Genomic DNA, 12,102 nt, shown 5'->3' on the forward strand with positions numbered 1-12,102 from the left:
GCAATTTCAATTCTCTGTGTGTATGTGCTGTACATGTGGAAGAATTGACAATAAAGCAGACTTGACTTGACTAAGGTTAAATAGTGTAACAGTATGTTGGCTTTCTGAAGCCAACATAAATATCTAATATTTTACGTTATATTTCAAATATATATCTTGTGATTTTGGGGCAAAGCAGTAATTTTAAATTTCATAAAATGTCCTATTATTTATCATACAATTCCTCTAGCATTAGGAGCACATTTGCATTCAACAAAAATGTGTTGAAAAGCCAAAGAAGGACTTTAAACAAATAAATAAGCTAAAAAATTTAAATAATATTAGTTTCAATTTAATGAACTGATTTTTTTTTTGACAATGCATCTGTAGTATCTGCCCTTAATATATCACACACAGACACACACACACACAGACACACACACACAGACACACAGAGCAGCATTAACCTCGAGACCAGCGGCTGCTGTCTGGACAAATGGAGACTATTTATTTAGAATGGTTTGTGAGTTGATAAAGCTAATAAATACATAATAAATAAAAAAAATCAAATAAAAAAAGTTCAGAAATATCTAAAGAAAAATTTTTTATAAATATTTATTATGCGGGTGGTTTGTGAGCTTGTGAAAAGCTAATAATTAATTATAGAAGAAATATAAAATGTATAAATATTTATGATGAGGGTGGTTTGTGAGTTGATAAATATAATAATTAGTTATACCAGAAAAAATAAAATTAGTTAAATTAGAAATATCTAAAAAAAAATTAAATACAAATATCTAAGAAAAAAAAGTGGTTTGTGAGTTGATAAATCAAATAATTAGATTAGAAAAATGTAAAATCTAAAATGTATATTTTTTGTATTTAATTATTAAATGTTAATGAAAGATAATAATTACATCAGAAAAATTTAATTATTTAAATAAATGTATAAATAAATATTCATTATGAGGGTGGTTTGTGAGTAGTTGAAAAGCTAATTACATATTTTTTTTAAAAGTAAAATATCTAAATAAATGTATAAATCAATACTAAATAACTTGTTAAATGATTAAAATGAACTTAATTTTATTATTATTTTTTAAACTATTTTAGAAAATATTTGATGTAAAATGTTTGTGAATCCCTATTAAAAATAATAAACAAAATAAAAAAATTATTTTCTTTTTTTTTAATGTAGGGCAGCACTTGATTTTATTTTAAGATGAACGAGATTTTATACAAAAATCTTCAGTATGAAGTGATAAACCAGGGTTTCCCGAACTGGGGTTCATGAGGAACAGCAGGTGGTTTTGTGAGTTGATGAAAAACATATAATTAAATCAGATAAAATAAAATAAATATTAAAATAGATAAATATTAACTAAAAACAAAAACGAAAGAAAAGTTATGTGTTTATCTGCATGTCATTAACCGCCACCAGAGAACTGTGAGCGTGCGAAAACTGAAATATTATCGTCAAATCTCAGGGCAGGACATATTTAGTAAAGCTTGCTGAGTGTGTAGTGATGCACCTCTCCAGATAGTCCCGGACGTTGTCGTGTCCGTAGAATTTGGCGAGTCTGGTGAGAGCGCCGGTGGCACAGCGTCCATCCCGCTTGCGGCACAGACTGCAGTTACACACTCCTCGACAGATGGGACACTCCCACGCCTGCAGGAGCAATCACACACAGCACAGGCTCTCATATCAAAACCACTCGTGCACAGATCAGCGTTCTGTATTTTCATGACCTGTCACTGAGAATATTCACTAGTATTGTACGTTTCATAAAGAAAATGCGTGCATAAAACATGGCAGTGGCTTCTGTTTGTTGCTCGGACGAGTTACGTGCCAAAGTTTAATCCTCCGTTTTGAGAGTTTGTTCAAACCAGTGTTACTTCAGTATTATAATTAATAAACGATTATATTATTTATTAATACTTTAAATCAGCTTTATTAGATTTAGACTTTTATATTTTCAGTTCTCATTTAAATGTTAGTTTTTTTATCTTTTTCGCTTCATTTTTATTTCAGTTTAAGTCATTTTAGTACTTCAACTTATTTCAGGTGGTTGCCACGGCAACCTTTCTAGTTTTCCTTTTAGTTGAAGTGTTTCATCTCATTTATTTTATTTCATTTATTAGTTGAAATTGCTATTTTTATTTTTCATTTATTTATGTATTTTTTTTTAATGTTTAATTCACTTTCTATTTCAGTTTATTAGTTAAACTATTTTTTTGCTTTTTTAGTTTTTTATTTATTAGTTTTAGAGTTTTTTAAATGTATTTCTATGTAGCTTTACTTTTTAATTCAATTTTAAATTTTAGTACTTCAGATTGTTTTCAGTTAGTTGCCATGGCAACCTTATTTTCATTTTAGTTGTTCATCTAATGTTTATATTTTATTTTTCATTTATTAGTCTAAATAGTTAATAGTTTTTTTATTTGTGTTTTTTTTTAAATATCTGTTTAACTTTTTTATTTCGGTTAATTCGTTGAAATAGTTTTTTTTTTTTTTTTTACAAATTTTAGTCATTTTTTATATTTTATATAGCTTTATTTTTAATTCACTTTTAGTAATTTTCGTACTTTAACTTGTTTTATTTCATTCAGTTGCTACGGCAACAATTTCTAATTTTCATTTTAGCGAGTTATTTTTAGATTTTTTAAAAATGTTTTTATTAGTTTCTCTTTTTATATATGTATATATATATATATTTGCAATATTTCCATTTAGCATTAATTTATATTATTTTATTTTATTATTAATTATTTATATTTAATTTATATTCATATTTTTCATTTTCACTTTTTTCATCTAATAATTATATTTTATTTTATTTATTAGATGAAATAGTTATTTTTAATTAATTAGTTTTATTTAATTAGTTATTTTTAAATGTCTATTTAGCTTTATTTCAGTTTATTAATTGAAATAAATTTTTTGTTTAATTATTAGTTTTTGCTTTTTAATATTTCTAATTAGCTTTATTTTTATTTCAGTTTTAGTAACTTCAACTTAATCTTCATTTCAGTTAGTTCCCAAGGCAACATTATAATTTTCGTTTAAGTTATTAGTTAGTATAATGAGTTCTAGGTTTAGTTGAGTTAACAGTAACAGCGGAGTGTGTGGTGACTTACAGGATCCAGCAGCGCGGCGCGGACGTCTTCTCCGTAGCGGTTGCGTAAACAGGGGCCGCAGAACTGACCTTTGACCCCGCCGCAGTAGAGGCCCCTGCACTCAGTCTTGGTGTCGAGGGTCTTCTGCCGGCACTGGTGACACGTGCTGCCCTGAGATCACACGTATGAATATTAATATACATCAGAAACTCAACAGCGCAACACTCATTCAACACTCACGTTCTCTTTATCCAGGATTTTGTCTTTAGCGCGGTCAGCGATGTTCTGCAGCTCTTCTTCGGTGATGTCCTCCGGCATTCGTATGGACTCCCGCGAGCGACGCTTCCTCTGCTTGGGCCGAGCGTCTCCCAGACCCTCCTTCACCTGCAGCAAAACCAAACCCACGTCAGACTGAGAAATAACACACCACACAAACTGTGAAGGAAGTTCCAAAAATACAAATTATAAAACAGAGAGTTCCGGTCCTTGATTCTGATTGGCTGAGCTGCGTTCAAAGCTGTTGTAAATTACTCTACAAAGTAACATACACCTTTGTTTACGTTTGTCTGTTGCTCGGCAACCACTTTGTTGGAACCACAACTGTTTCTGAGGAACTACATTGTTTGGTGGAAGAATACTGTTTTTATTAATATCATTACACTTTATTTGCTCTGTTTTATTTAGTGAAACCTTACTACGTATATGGAATAACCGTTTTATAAAAGCAATAAGCCCCAAGAAGCCGTGGTTTACAGTGAATTTATAACACTGTTATGTTATTGTTACTCCGCTTCGCGTTGTGCCTAACAACGCCCCTTAGCTGTTATAAATTCACTGTAAACCACGGCTTCACGGGGCTTATTGCTTTAGTTTAGTACTTCAACTTATTTGTAATTTTCATTTTAGTTTAAGTTTTTCATCTAATATGTATATTTTTATTTATTTCATTTATTAGTTGAAACAGTTTAGGTAAATCTCTGATTAGCTTTATTTCAGTTTACTAGATGAAATAGTATTTTTTCCAAAATTTTTGTTTTAGAATAGTTTTTGTTTTTTAAATATTTAAATTTTTACTTTTTTTTCAAATCAGGAAATTCTAATGCACCAAAAATACAAATGATAAAATACATAACCATTCTCTATTTATCGCTAACTTTTTATTTTATTTTCATTAAATAATATTTTTTTTATTTTTGTTAAAATAATTAATGGATAAAAATAAATAAATACATAAATAATATTTAACTAGAAAAATATATATTTTTTTATTAAATTAATTAATGGATAAAAATAAATAAATACATAATATTTTATTAGAATTTTTTTTTATTTTTTTTTTTAAGAAAAATAAATGACGATGATGATTTTGGTGCCGTTTATGTTTTTGGCTTCAGTGAGTTTAGATGACTTTGATGAAATGGGTTCAGTGATCTGTGTGTCTTGCCTCCATCAGGCGCTTGATGTCGATCGGTCCGCTCTCTCTCTTCTGAGGAGCCGGTTTTTCCTCCACCTCTATCCCGAAATGCTCCGGGGGTCTCGCCTTTCGGCCCGGGTTCCGTCTCTCGACCTGAACCTCTGAAAACCGCCGTTTCGAGGTGGACTGCTTCTTTTTCTTCTATTTGGGGCATAGAAAGACCATCATTAAAAAGTCAATGTAATTAAACTGGTTGGATATGAAGAGAAAGCAGAGCATTGTCTGGTGTGTTCTGTGTAGGTGTTTGGTGCAGGGGATTGTGGGATCTCACCGTAGGTGTCGTTTTAGAAGGCAGTTCAGGCAAAGAACTCAAGTCTGCAAAAAGTTTTGCAAGCTGCAAGAAAATATTTTTTTTTAAAGTTAATGTAACATCCAAGATATTATAAAAAATAGATTAAAAATAAACTGAATACACATCAATATTATATTAAAAAGAATAAATGTTGCAAAATACATGTCAATACTGATATAAATTAATGTTATATTAAATGTTACAAATATAAATGTTATTTTAAATTATTATTATATTAAAAAATATATAAATACTATTTTAAAACAAAATGAATTAAAGAAAATATAAAATTATTATATTATTATTATTATTGATTGCAAATATATATATGGACAACTCTAATTTGAATGATGTTTTATCTAAAAAATATTATAAATATTATTTTAAAACAAAATTAATAAAAAAGTAAAATTACTATTATTATTAGTTATAAATATATACAATAAATGCCGTTTTAATTTAGAAATATTTTAAGTATAAATATTATTTTAAAACAAAATTAATGAGAGTGAGTGACAGAACGCATTATTATTCCCGGATCGTGTGAAAACCATCTCAATTATTAATAGCGCTGTGTTGCAGCTACTGACAAATCATCGGAGATAAACAGCGTGAAGGAGACCTGCCGTGCTCTTGGATTTTCTCTGATATATTTCTATTTCTAATACGAACTCAGAAATGCAAATTAAAGACAATTCTATCTCAATCAGAGGAGGCGCGGCATCTTAACTTGAAATAAAATAAGTATTAACTGAAATTAATTATAAAAAATGTTTTTTTAAATGCATTTATTTTTCAGTTCACATTTCATTTCAAGTAACATTTTTTTGTGTGTGGTTTTAGTTTGGAAAATCAATTTTAAAAATATATAATATATAAATAATTACATATATATGCAAATATATGAATTTATTTATTTTTTTTTACTTTTTTCCAACTTTTTTAAAGTTTAAAACTATTAAATAAATAAACAAATACTATATAGAAATTAAAAATTATAAAATAAATTATAAAAAAATTTATTGTTTTATTCAAGTAACAATTTTTTGTGGTTTTAGTTTAAGTTTAGTTAAAAAAAACATTAATATTTAAGTGAAAACTAATATATATATATATATATTAAAATGTAATTTAAAATAGTAACAAAAACCATAATATATATGTTGCATAATTTTACAGCTACTTTTGTATCATGATATGTGCCATAATTGTTCACATTAATAATTAATTTCAATACACTGATTCTGTTGGAGATTCTGGTATACAACAGCACAATGTGTGTTTTTATACCTTTAGAAACAAAAAAGCACACATTAAAGGAAATATTCTCCTGCAGATCAGTTCCAAATATTATTAATAATTAATAATATGCATTAATTTCTGACACTGTAGATGATACTAACAGGCTTCCAGGATCCCTTTAATTGGATGCGGTCTCTGCTGTCCTCTGACAGATCTGTTACGTCCAGCTGTTTTGCCTGAAAGTAGAGTTATATACAACTATAAGTTAAAAACTATAACTATGCAGACATCAAAACATATTCATAACTTAAAAACAAAGTTTTTAATATCTAGAAAACATGCATAAACAACAGACAATTAAACCCTAACTTCAGCTTAATCTCAATTTTTACTACATTTGCTGATGATCAGGTTCTGTCTCATTAAATATGCATTTATGCAAGTGTTTTAAAACGATGATCATTGCTACTAATGTAACTGTGTGTGTGTGCATGCAGTGAATCAGCTCTCGTTTCCATCGCTGTTTGTCTATAAGATCACATTTCTAAAGGGAAAAACATTCTTATCTCTCTTACCTTCAAAGACGCTCTGCGGGTTTTGATCATTTTAATAATTAAAGTGGCGTCTCGTGCTTATCAGTGTGTGGGACTCTTTAATGAATGAAAGGTTTAAAAAACAACACGAACGGACGGGAGGCTGTGTGGAACCGGAGGGGTGCTTGTGTGCGCACAAAACATGTCATTATCTCACTTCGAATTCGTTATTATTGGCATAATACATATCATATATTATAAGTATAAACAGTTAATAGAGTATATAAGGAAAAAGTCTCCGTTCTCAACTTTAATGTGAGAGTTGACGCTACCGCGTCCCCCCCGCGATCGCAATGGAACAGTCCAGAATGCGGCGCTTTGAAGTTTCGCGGGAAAAATCATTCACTCGATGCGTGCACAGGCAGTGAATAACGTTACATACAACTATAAAGTGCATATTGCATTTATAAACGCACCTTCAAAGGTCTGTTGAAGATATTAGTCGTAACAACTATAACACCGCTCCATAGAGCCAGAAATCGAGTTTGACAAAATGGTATTTCCTACTGCAGCCACACACTACTTAGTATTATAGTATAGCTCTCTAGGTTCCCAGATAGCAGATGTATGTCTACAAGATGTCTGATAAAAATCACTTCATCTAGAAAGCATCTGATAGACGTCTTTAAGATGTCAATTTTACATGCATTCTAAACCTTCCTATTACTTGTTTCGCTTCTGTTTCAGTTTTTATAACCATTTGTATGTGTGTGTGTGTGTATGTGTACAAACGTACAAACGTACAAACAACATGTACGTTGTTTTTTTGGTGTTTGGCTTAGTGTTATGTTAATTTTTTTAATTTAAATTTATTTAAATTTAATTTAAATTTAGTGTTATGTTAGAATCATTATTATACTCTTATACCTTTTGTTCTTTAATATTTATCCCCAGCTAAGATGAGAAAAGCATCAGGGTGGGCTGTCTGCTGCTCACTGATGTGCTGGTACAGTTCATTTAGTGCCTCGCTCCTGTTGCTGTTGTTGGAGCTGGGAGGGATGTATACAGCAACGAGCAGTATGGCTGTATATTCTCTCGGTAGATAGAACGGTCGACACTTAATAATCATAAACTCCACCAGGGGTGAGCAGTGTTTGCAGACCACAACAGCATCGTGGCATTATAGTATAGCTCTCTAGGTTCCCAGATTGCAGATGTATGTCTACAAGATGTCTGATAAAAATCGCTTCATCTAGAAAGCATCTGATAGACGTCTTTAAGATGTCAGTTTTACATGCATTCTAAATCATAAACATCTTAAAGACATCTTCTAAACGTCTATTTGACATCTGACATCCTATAGATGTATTGCAGATGTTAAACACTAAAAAATACGTCTTGCAGATGTAATGCAGACGTCAAATAGACGTCTCCGTGATGTACTAGTGCTATCAGGGTTATGATGCCCAAACATTCTGTTTAAAGGGATAGTTCACCCAAAAAAAAAAAATACAAATGTCATATTACTCACTGTCATGTTCCTCAAAACCTGTATGAATTTCTTTCTTGTTGAACACAAATGAAGATATTTTGAAGAATGTTGATAAACGAACACTTGATGGTCCCCATCGACTTTCATAGCATGTTGTTTCCCCCATACTATCCTTCTGAGAACCAGAAAAAAAAGTTTTGTGAATTTTGTTGTTTTTTATGTCATTAGTTGGAGCATACGAAACAAATGGAGAAAAAACATTTTTGATATTTTATTCATATTTTGTTCTATGTCCTTCATAGGACGTCAGGACTAAGTTATTTAAAAAAAAAAAAAAAATACGCAAGAAAAGGCATGTATAGGCAAAAACAATGTTTTATAATTTTTTTTCATTCACCAATCAGTTTTTAGGTTTCAGGCTGAACTTTAAACAAAGATGATTCTCAGCTATGAATGATATAACAGAATGATCTGATATACTACTGTACTTTATCGAATAGCCTTTGTGCATTAAATGTCCATAAATTTGTATTCCCTTATACAATGTATCTATACATTGCATCTAATTTGCATATAAATGTGTTCTTGGGGCAAACCATCATGAAAAAAGAAGTGTTATAATTGGAGTAATAACTTCATAAGAATATTTCATATTTGATAGGAATATTGATCTATAATTTATTTCCATATTGACTTGTTGTCTCCCCAAAATGCATGACGTTTTATTGTTTATCTATGCATTTTAATTTAATTATTTAGTTAGTTTAGATTTGAATGTTATTAGTTAATATTTACATTTTTTTACACTGTTTTTCTCTAAACTTTTCTATTAATGTATCATCGTAATCCTAAACACACTGGTTTGCAGCGTAAACAGTTTTACTGCTTACTGCACTTTTGTTATAGAATAGAATAGAATAGAATAGAATAGAATATACTTTATTGTCCCATTTCTGGGAAATTCATCTTGGACAACCATGACATGGCCAGTGCACAACATTAAACTCACATAGCACAGTACATAACATACACTAAATTACACATAACCAAAAAATAATAATAATAAAATTAAAAAGCTACAGTATACCAATCTCATTTTTGCAATTCTCTATTGAATAGTTTATAATAATTTATAGCAACGAATGAACCGGAAGTCTCGCAAATGTACAAAAAAATAGCTATTTCGCGTTGAAAAAAAAGTGGATAGGCTATTGCAATATCATATTTAAATAGGCCTATGTAAAATAATAGCTGTGCAATGTTTAAACGCATTTTCTAGTCACTTTAATAATGTGTAGGAGTGTGCAGAAGCATGTTTTCTGCTGTAAATGAATTAGGCTAAGTCATTGGAAGATAAGCCTCATCTAATCCTGAGTGCTATTGTTGTATTTGACGTGTGATTGCACCGGTTGGATGCGCGTCTCTTCGCCCACAGATAGCCTACTAATGCACGTCTCGTTCTTTTCCCCCCTCATGTTTTCTGCTCAATTAGTGGCTAGTGAAGCGCTTTTTCTCATGTGTCAGCACAAACACCTGCATCCGGAGACGTCCCCCATCAATACTGCTTTATTCCGCAAACCTTCACTTATGCGCTCAGCAAACGGCGCGCGGATGACAGCGAAATGATACGGTACCGGCGCACAGCAGGTAGCGGCACATAAAGAGAGCAAATTACCAACAGCTGCTTAAGCTTTGTTTAGCTGCCTGCTTTTGTGTTTTCAAGCACTTGGCACTTAAAGTCAAAGACAAACCAGTGGCTGTGTCACAATAGTTGCCGCGCATTTTTTAGCAACATAGACACCAATTGAGCTGCTTAATAGCCTACGCAGCATCTTTGACCATGAGTCTCAAATCCAAACTAGATGCCTACTTAGACATCATAACCAAATGAGCTTCCTGAAATGGTTACCTAAGGTGTTGTTAGCATTCAAATCTTCAGTTGATTGTTCATTCGTGCAAACTTCACTTTCTGATATAGCCTCCTGAGACCCTGCATCCTCATATGAGGACATTATATTTTAGTGAATTTCTCTGAGACTCTATACATGCCACAGTTGTAAGTCTGGATGTCCTGTACAGAGCACATTCAGGGCTTTTCAGAGATACTAAATGTTTGGACGTTTCACCATGACCACCCCCTCTCCTTGGTCTTCAAAAATGTCTGATATTAATTTAGTGACACTCGTTTTCAAAAAGCATGCACGAAAATGTCATTCAATGCCGACATATAAAACGAAATGTATTCAAAGATAAAAAATTAAGAAAGTATGATGCAAAAGCCTAATAATATAAAAAATAAAATTAAATAAAAAAGCAGAGTGCATTAAAAGTGAGTCAATGGCTCCCCCTAGAGGTCATTATTCAGAATGGCTATTTTCTCAGCGCCAAAGAAATATGGGCGATATATCATTGGGAAGAATATTATCATTACTGCATTAATTTTAAATAGAATATAAATATAGCCTAACGGCGTTATTTTTGCATTTAATTTTGCACTTTTTTTTTTAAATCGCACTTTTTTTATTTGTCTGTATTTTATTTTTTTACTTAAACTGATGCTTAAACTTAAAATGAAAGTATCACATACCATGCAATGAATTTTTCGTTGGTTAAACGAGTTTGAAAGATTCGTATCTTTTGTTAGGATGGATTATTTTTGTGCTTTATTGACAAAACACATAAATAATAGCACACAAATAGCATAAAGCTCATATAAATAAAACAGACCGGATGTGCATTAACACGCGTTGTTTCTGTCATATAAACAGTTTTTTTCAGCAGGTGAAGCACTTTACATACGCACCTGTCCGTGACGTGGATCACATGACTGTGACGTCATCGACACCCAACTTTCATTTCAAGTGTTTTATGGGAATGAAAACTCCTGCGTGCTGAAAAATGGGATGTTGTTTCTCCTCTCCCGATGGAGAGGTTGAGGTAGGAGGCTATTTTATGGTTATTTGATTTTACAGGTGGATTACAATTAAAATATGAATTTGTTTAGCTATGAAATCTCATAAGTAAGTAGGACTCAGCAGGAATCATAAGTAGGACAGTTTATCAGGTGGATCTATAGCAGACAAAAGCATCGGCGTTCTTCCTTTCCACTGCTTTTAGGCTTGGAAAACGCAGAAAATTCAGTATATTAAGTAATTTAGTAGGTTTGTTGTTTTCAGTAAGTTTTCATGCCTCAGTAGTTCAGGACACAAGCCTTTCTCTCACTGGAAAGCAGGTCATGTGTAGCTTGACAAGAAAGAAAAGTAAACATTAAGCGAACGAGAAGTATGTGGAATTCTGTCTGGGTGATTTAGTGATTATTCCTGTTTAGTCATTTGTGCGTGTGTGATGTGTTATATTCGGTGCAGCAGAAGTTTATTCACTTAAAATGGTCTTTCTCTTCTTTTAGTTGTGAATTTGTTCTTTAAGTATTATTTTGGTTTCCATCACTTACTGATGGTTTCCATAACTGTGGAACACACACTATTTATTCACTCATACACTTATTTATCTAACACACATACTCAGTCTACATTTCAATTTGCACATAATATACCTGTACATACAATTGTCGATTTGTATATTTTTATTCCTTATTTACTTGTTCTATTTTTAATTTTTAATTTATTTTTTATTATCTGTGTTTTTTGTTCTGTCGCTGTCATTCTGTTACACTGTGGAAGCTTCTGTCATGAAAACAAATTCCTCGTATGTGTAAACATACCTGGCAATAAAGCTCATTCTGATTCTTACAGAGAGAACCTTTGCTTCAATCCAGCAATAAAACACAAACTGAATCTGCAAGACCACCACGACCAGCAGCTAATGGTATCTATCTATCTATCTATCTATCTATCGTCTGTCTGTCTGTCTGTCTTTCTGTCTATCTGACTATCCATGTCTGTCTATCTATCAATGTCTGTCTGTCTGTCTGTCTGTCTGTCTGTCCATCTATGTCTGTCTGTCTGTCTGTCTG

The 12,102-nt window shown here is 31.5% G+C and overlaps 2 protein-coding genes across 5 annotated transcripts in view; one reads left to right on the plus strand and one right to left on the minus strand.

Annotated features, from left to right (window-relative positions):
- Window positions 1-1,435: 1,435 nt before the first annotated feature.
- LOC107709720 (cell division cycle-associated 7-like protein) lies at window positions 1,436-6,829 on the minus strand. The gene is made up of 7 exons (XM_016514311.1): window positions 6,680-6,829; window positions 6,266-6,340; window positions 4,842-4,904; window positions 4,541-4,711; window positions 3,337-3,480; window positions 3,118-3,267; window positions 1,436-1,648 (listed from the first exon to the last, which is right to left on the minus strand). Exons 1-7 carry the CDS (start codon window positions 6,707-6,709, stop codon window positions 1,463-1,465), a joined length of 819 nt encoding a protein of 272 aa, XP_016369797.1. The 5' UTR covers window positions 6,710-6,829; the 3' UTR covers window positions 1,436-1,462.
- A 4,110-nt stretch (window positions 6,830-10,939) lies between these two features.
- The window catches only part of LOC107709725 (uncharacterized), a 4,386-nt gene continuing 3,223 nt past the window's right edge, over window positions 10,940-12,102 (plus strand). For all 4 annotated transcript variants that reach the window (XM_016514317.1, XM_016514318.1, XM_016514319.1 and 1 more), the window contains exons 1-2: window positions 10,940-11,066; window positions 11,882-11,954. In XM_016514317.1, the coding sequence (XP_016369803.1) occupies window positions 11,028-11,066; window positions 11,882-11,954 (112 nt within the window). In that variant the 5' untranslated portion in view covers window positions 10,940-11,027. The remainder of the gene's footprint in view (window positions 11,067-11,881; window positions 11,955-12,102) is intronic.

This window comes from Sinocyclocheilus rhinocerous, unplaced genomic scaffold (genome assembly GCF_001515625.1).
Source record: "Sinocyclocheilus rhinocerous isolate Xijiao unplaced genomic scaffold, SAMN03320098_v1.1 scaffold2853, whole genome shotgun sequence".
In the NCBI taxonomy this organism is placed as follows: Eukaryota; Metazoa; Chordata; class Actinopteri; order Cypriniformes; family Cyprinidae; genus Sinocyclocheilus; species Sinocyclocheilus rhinocerous.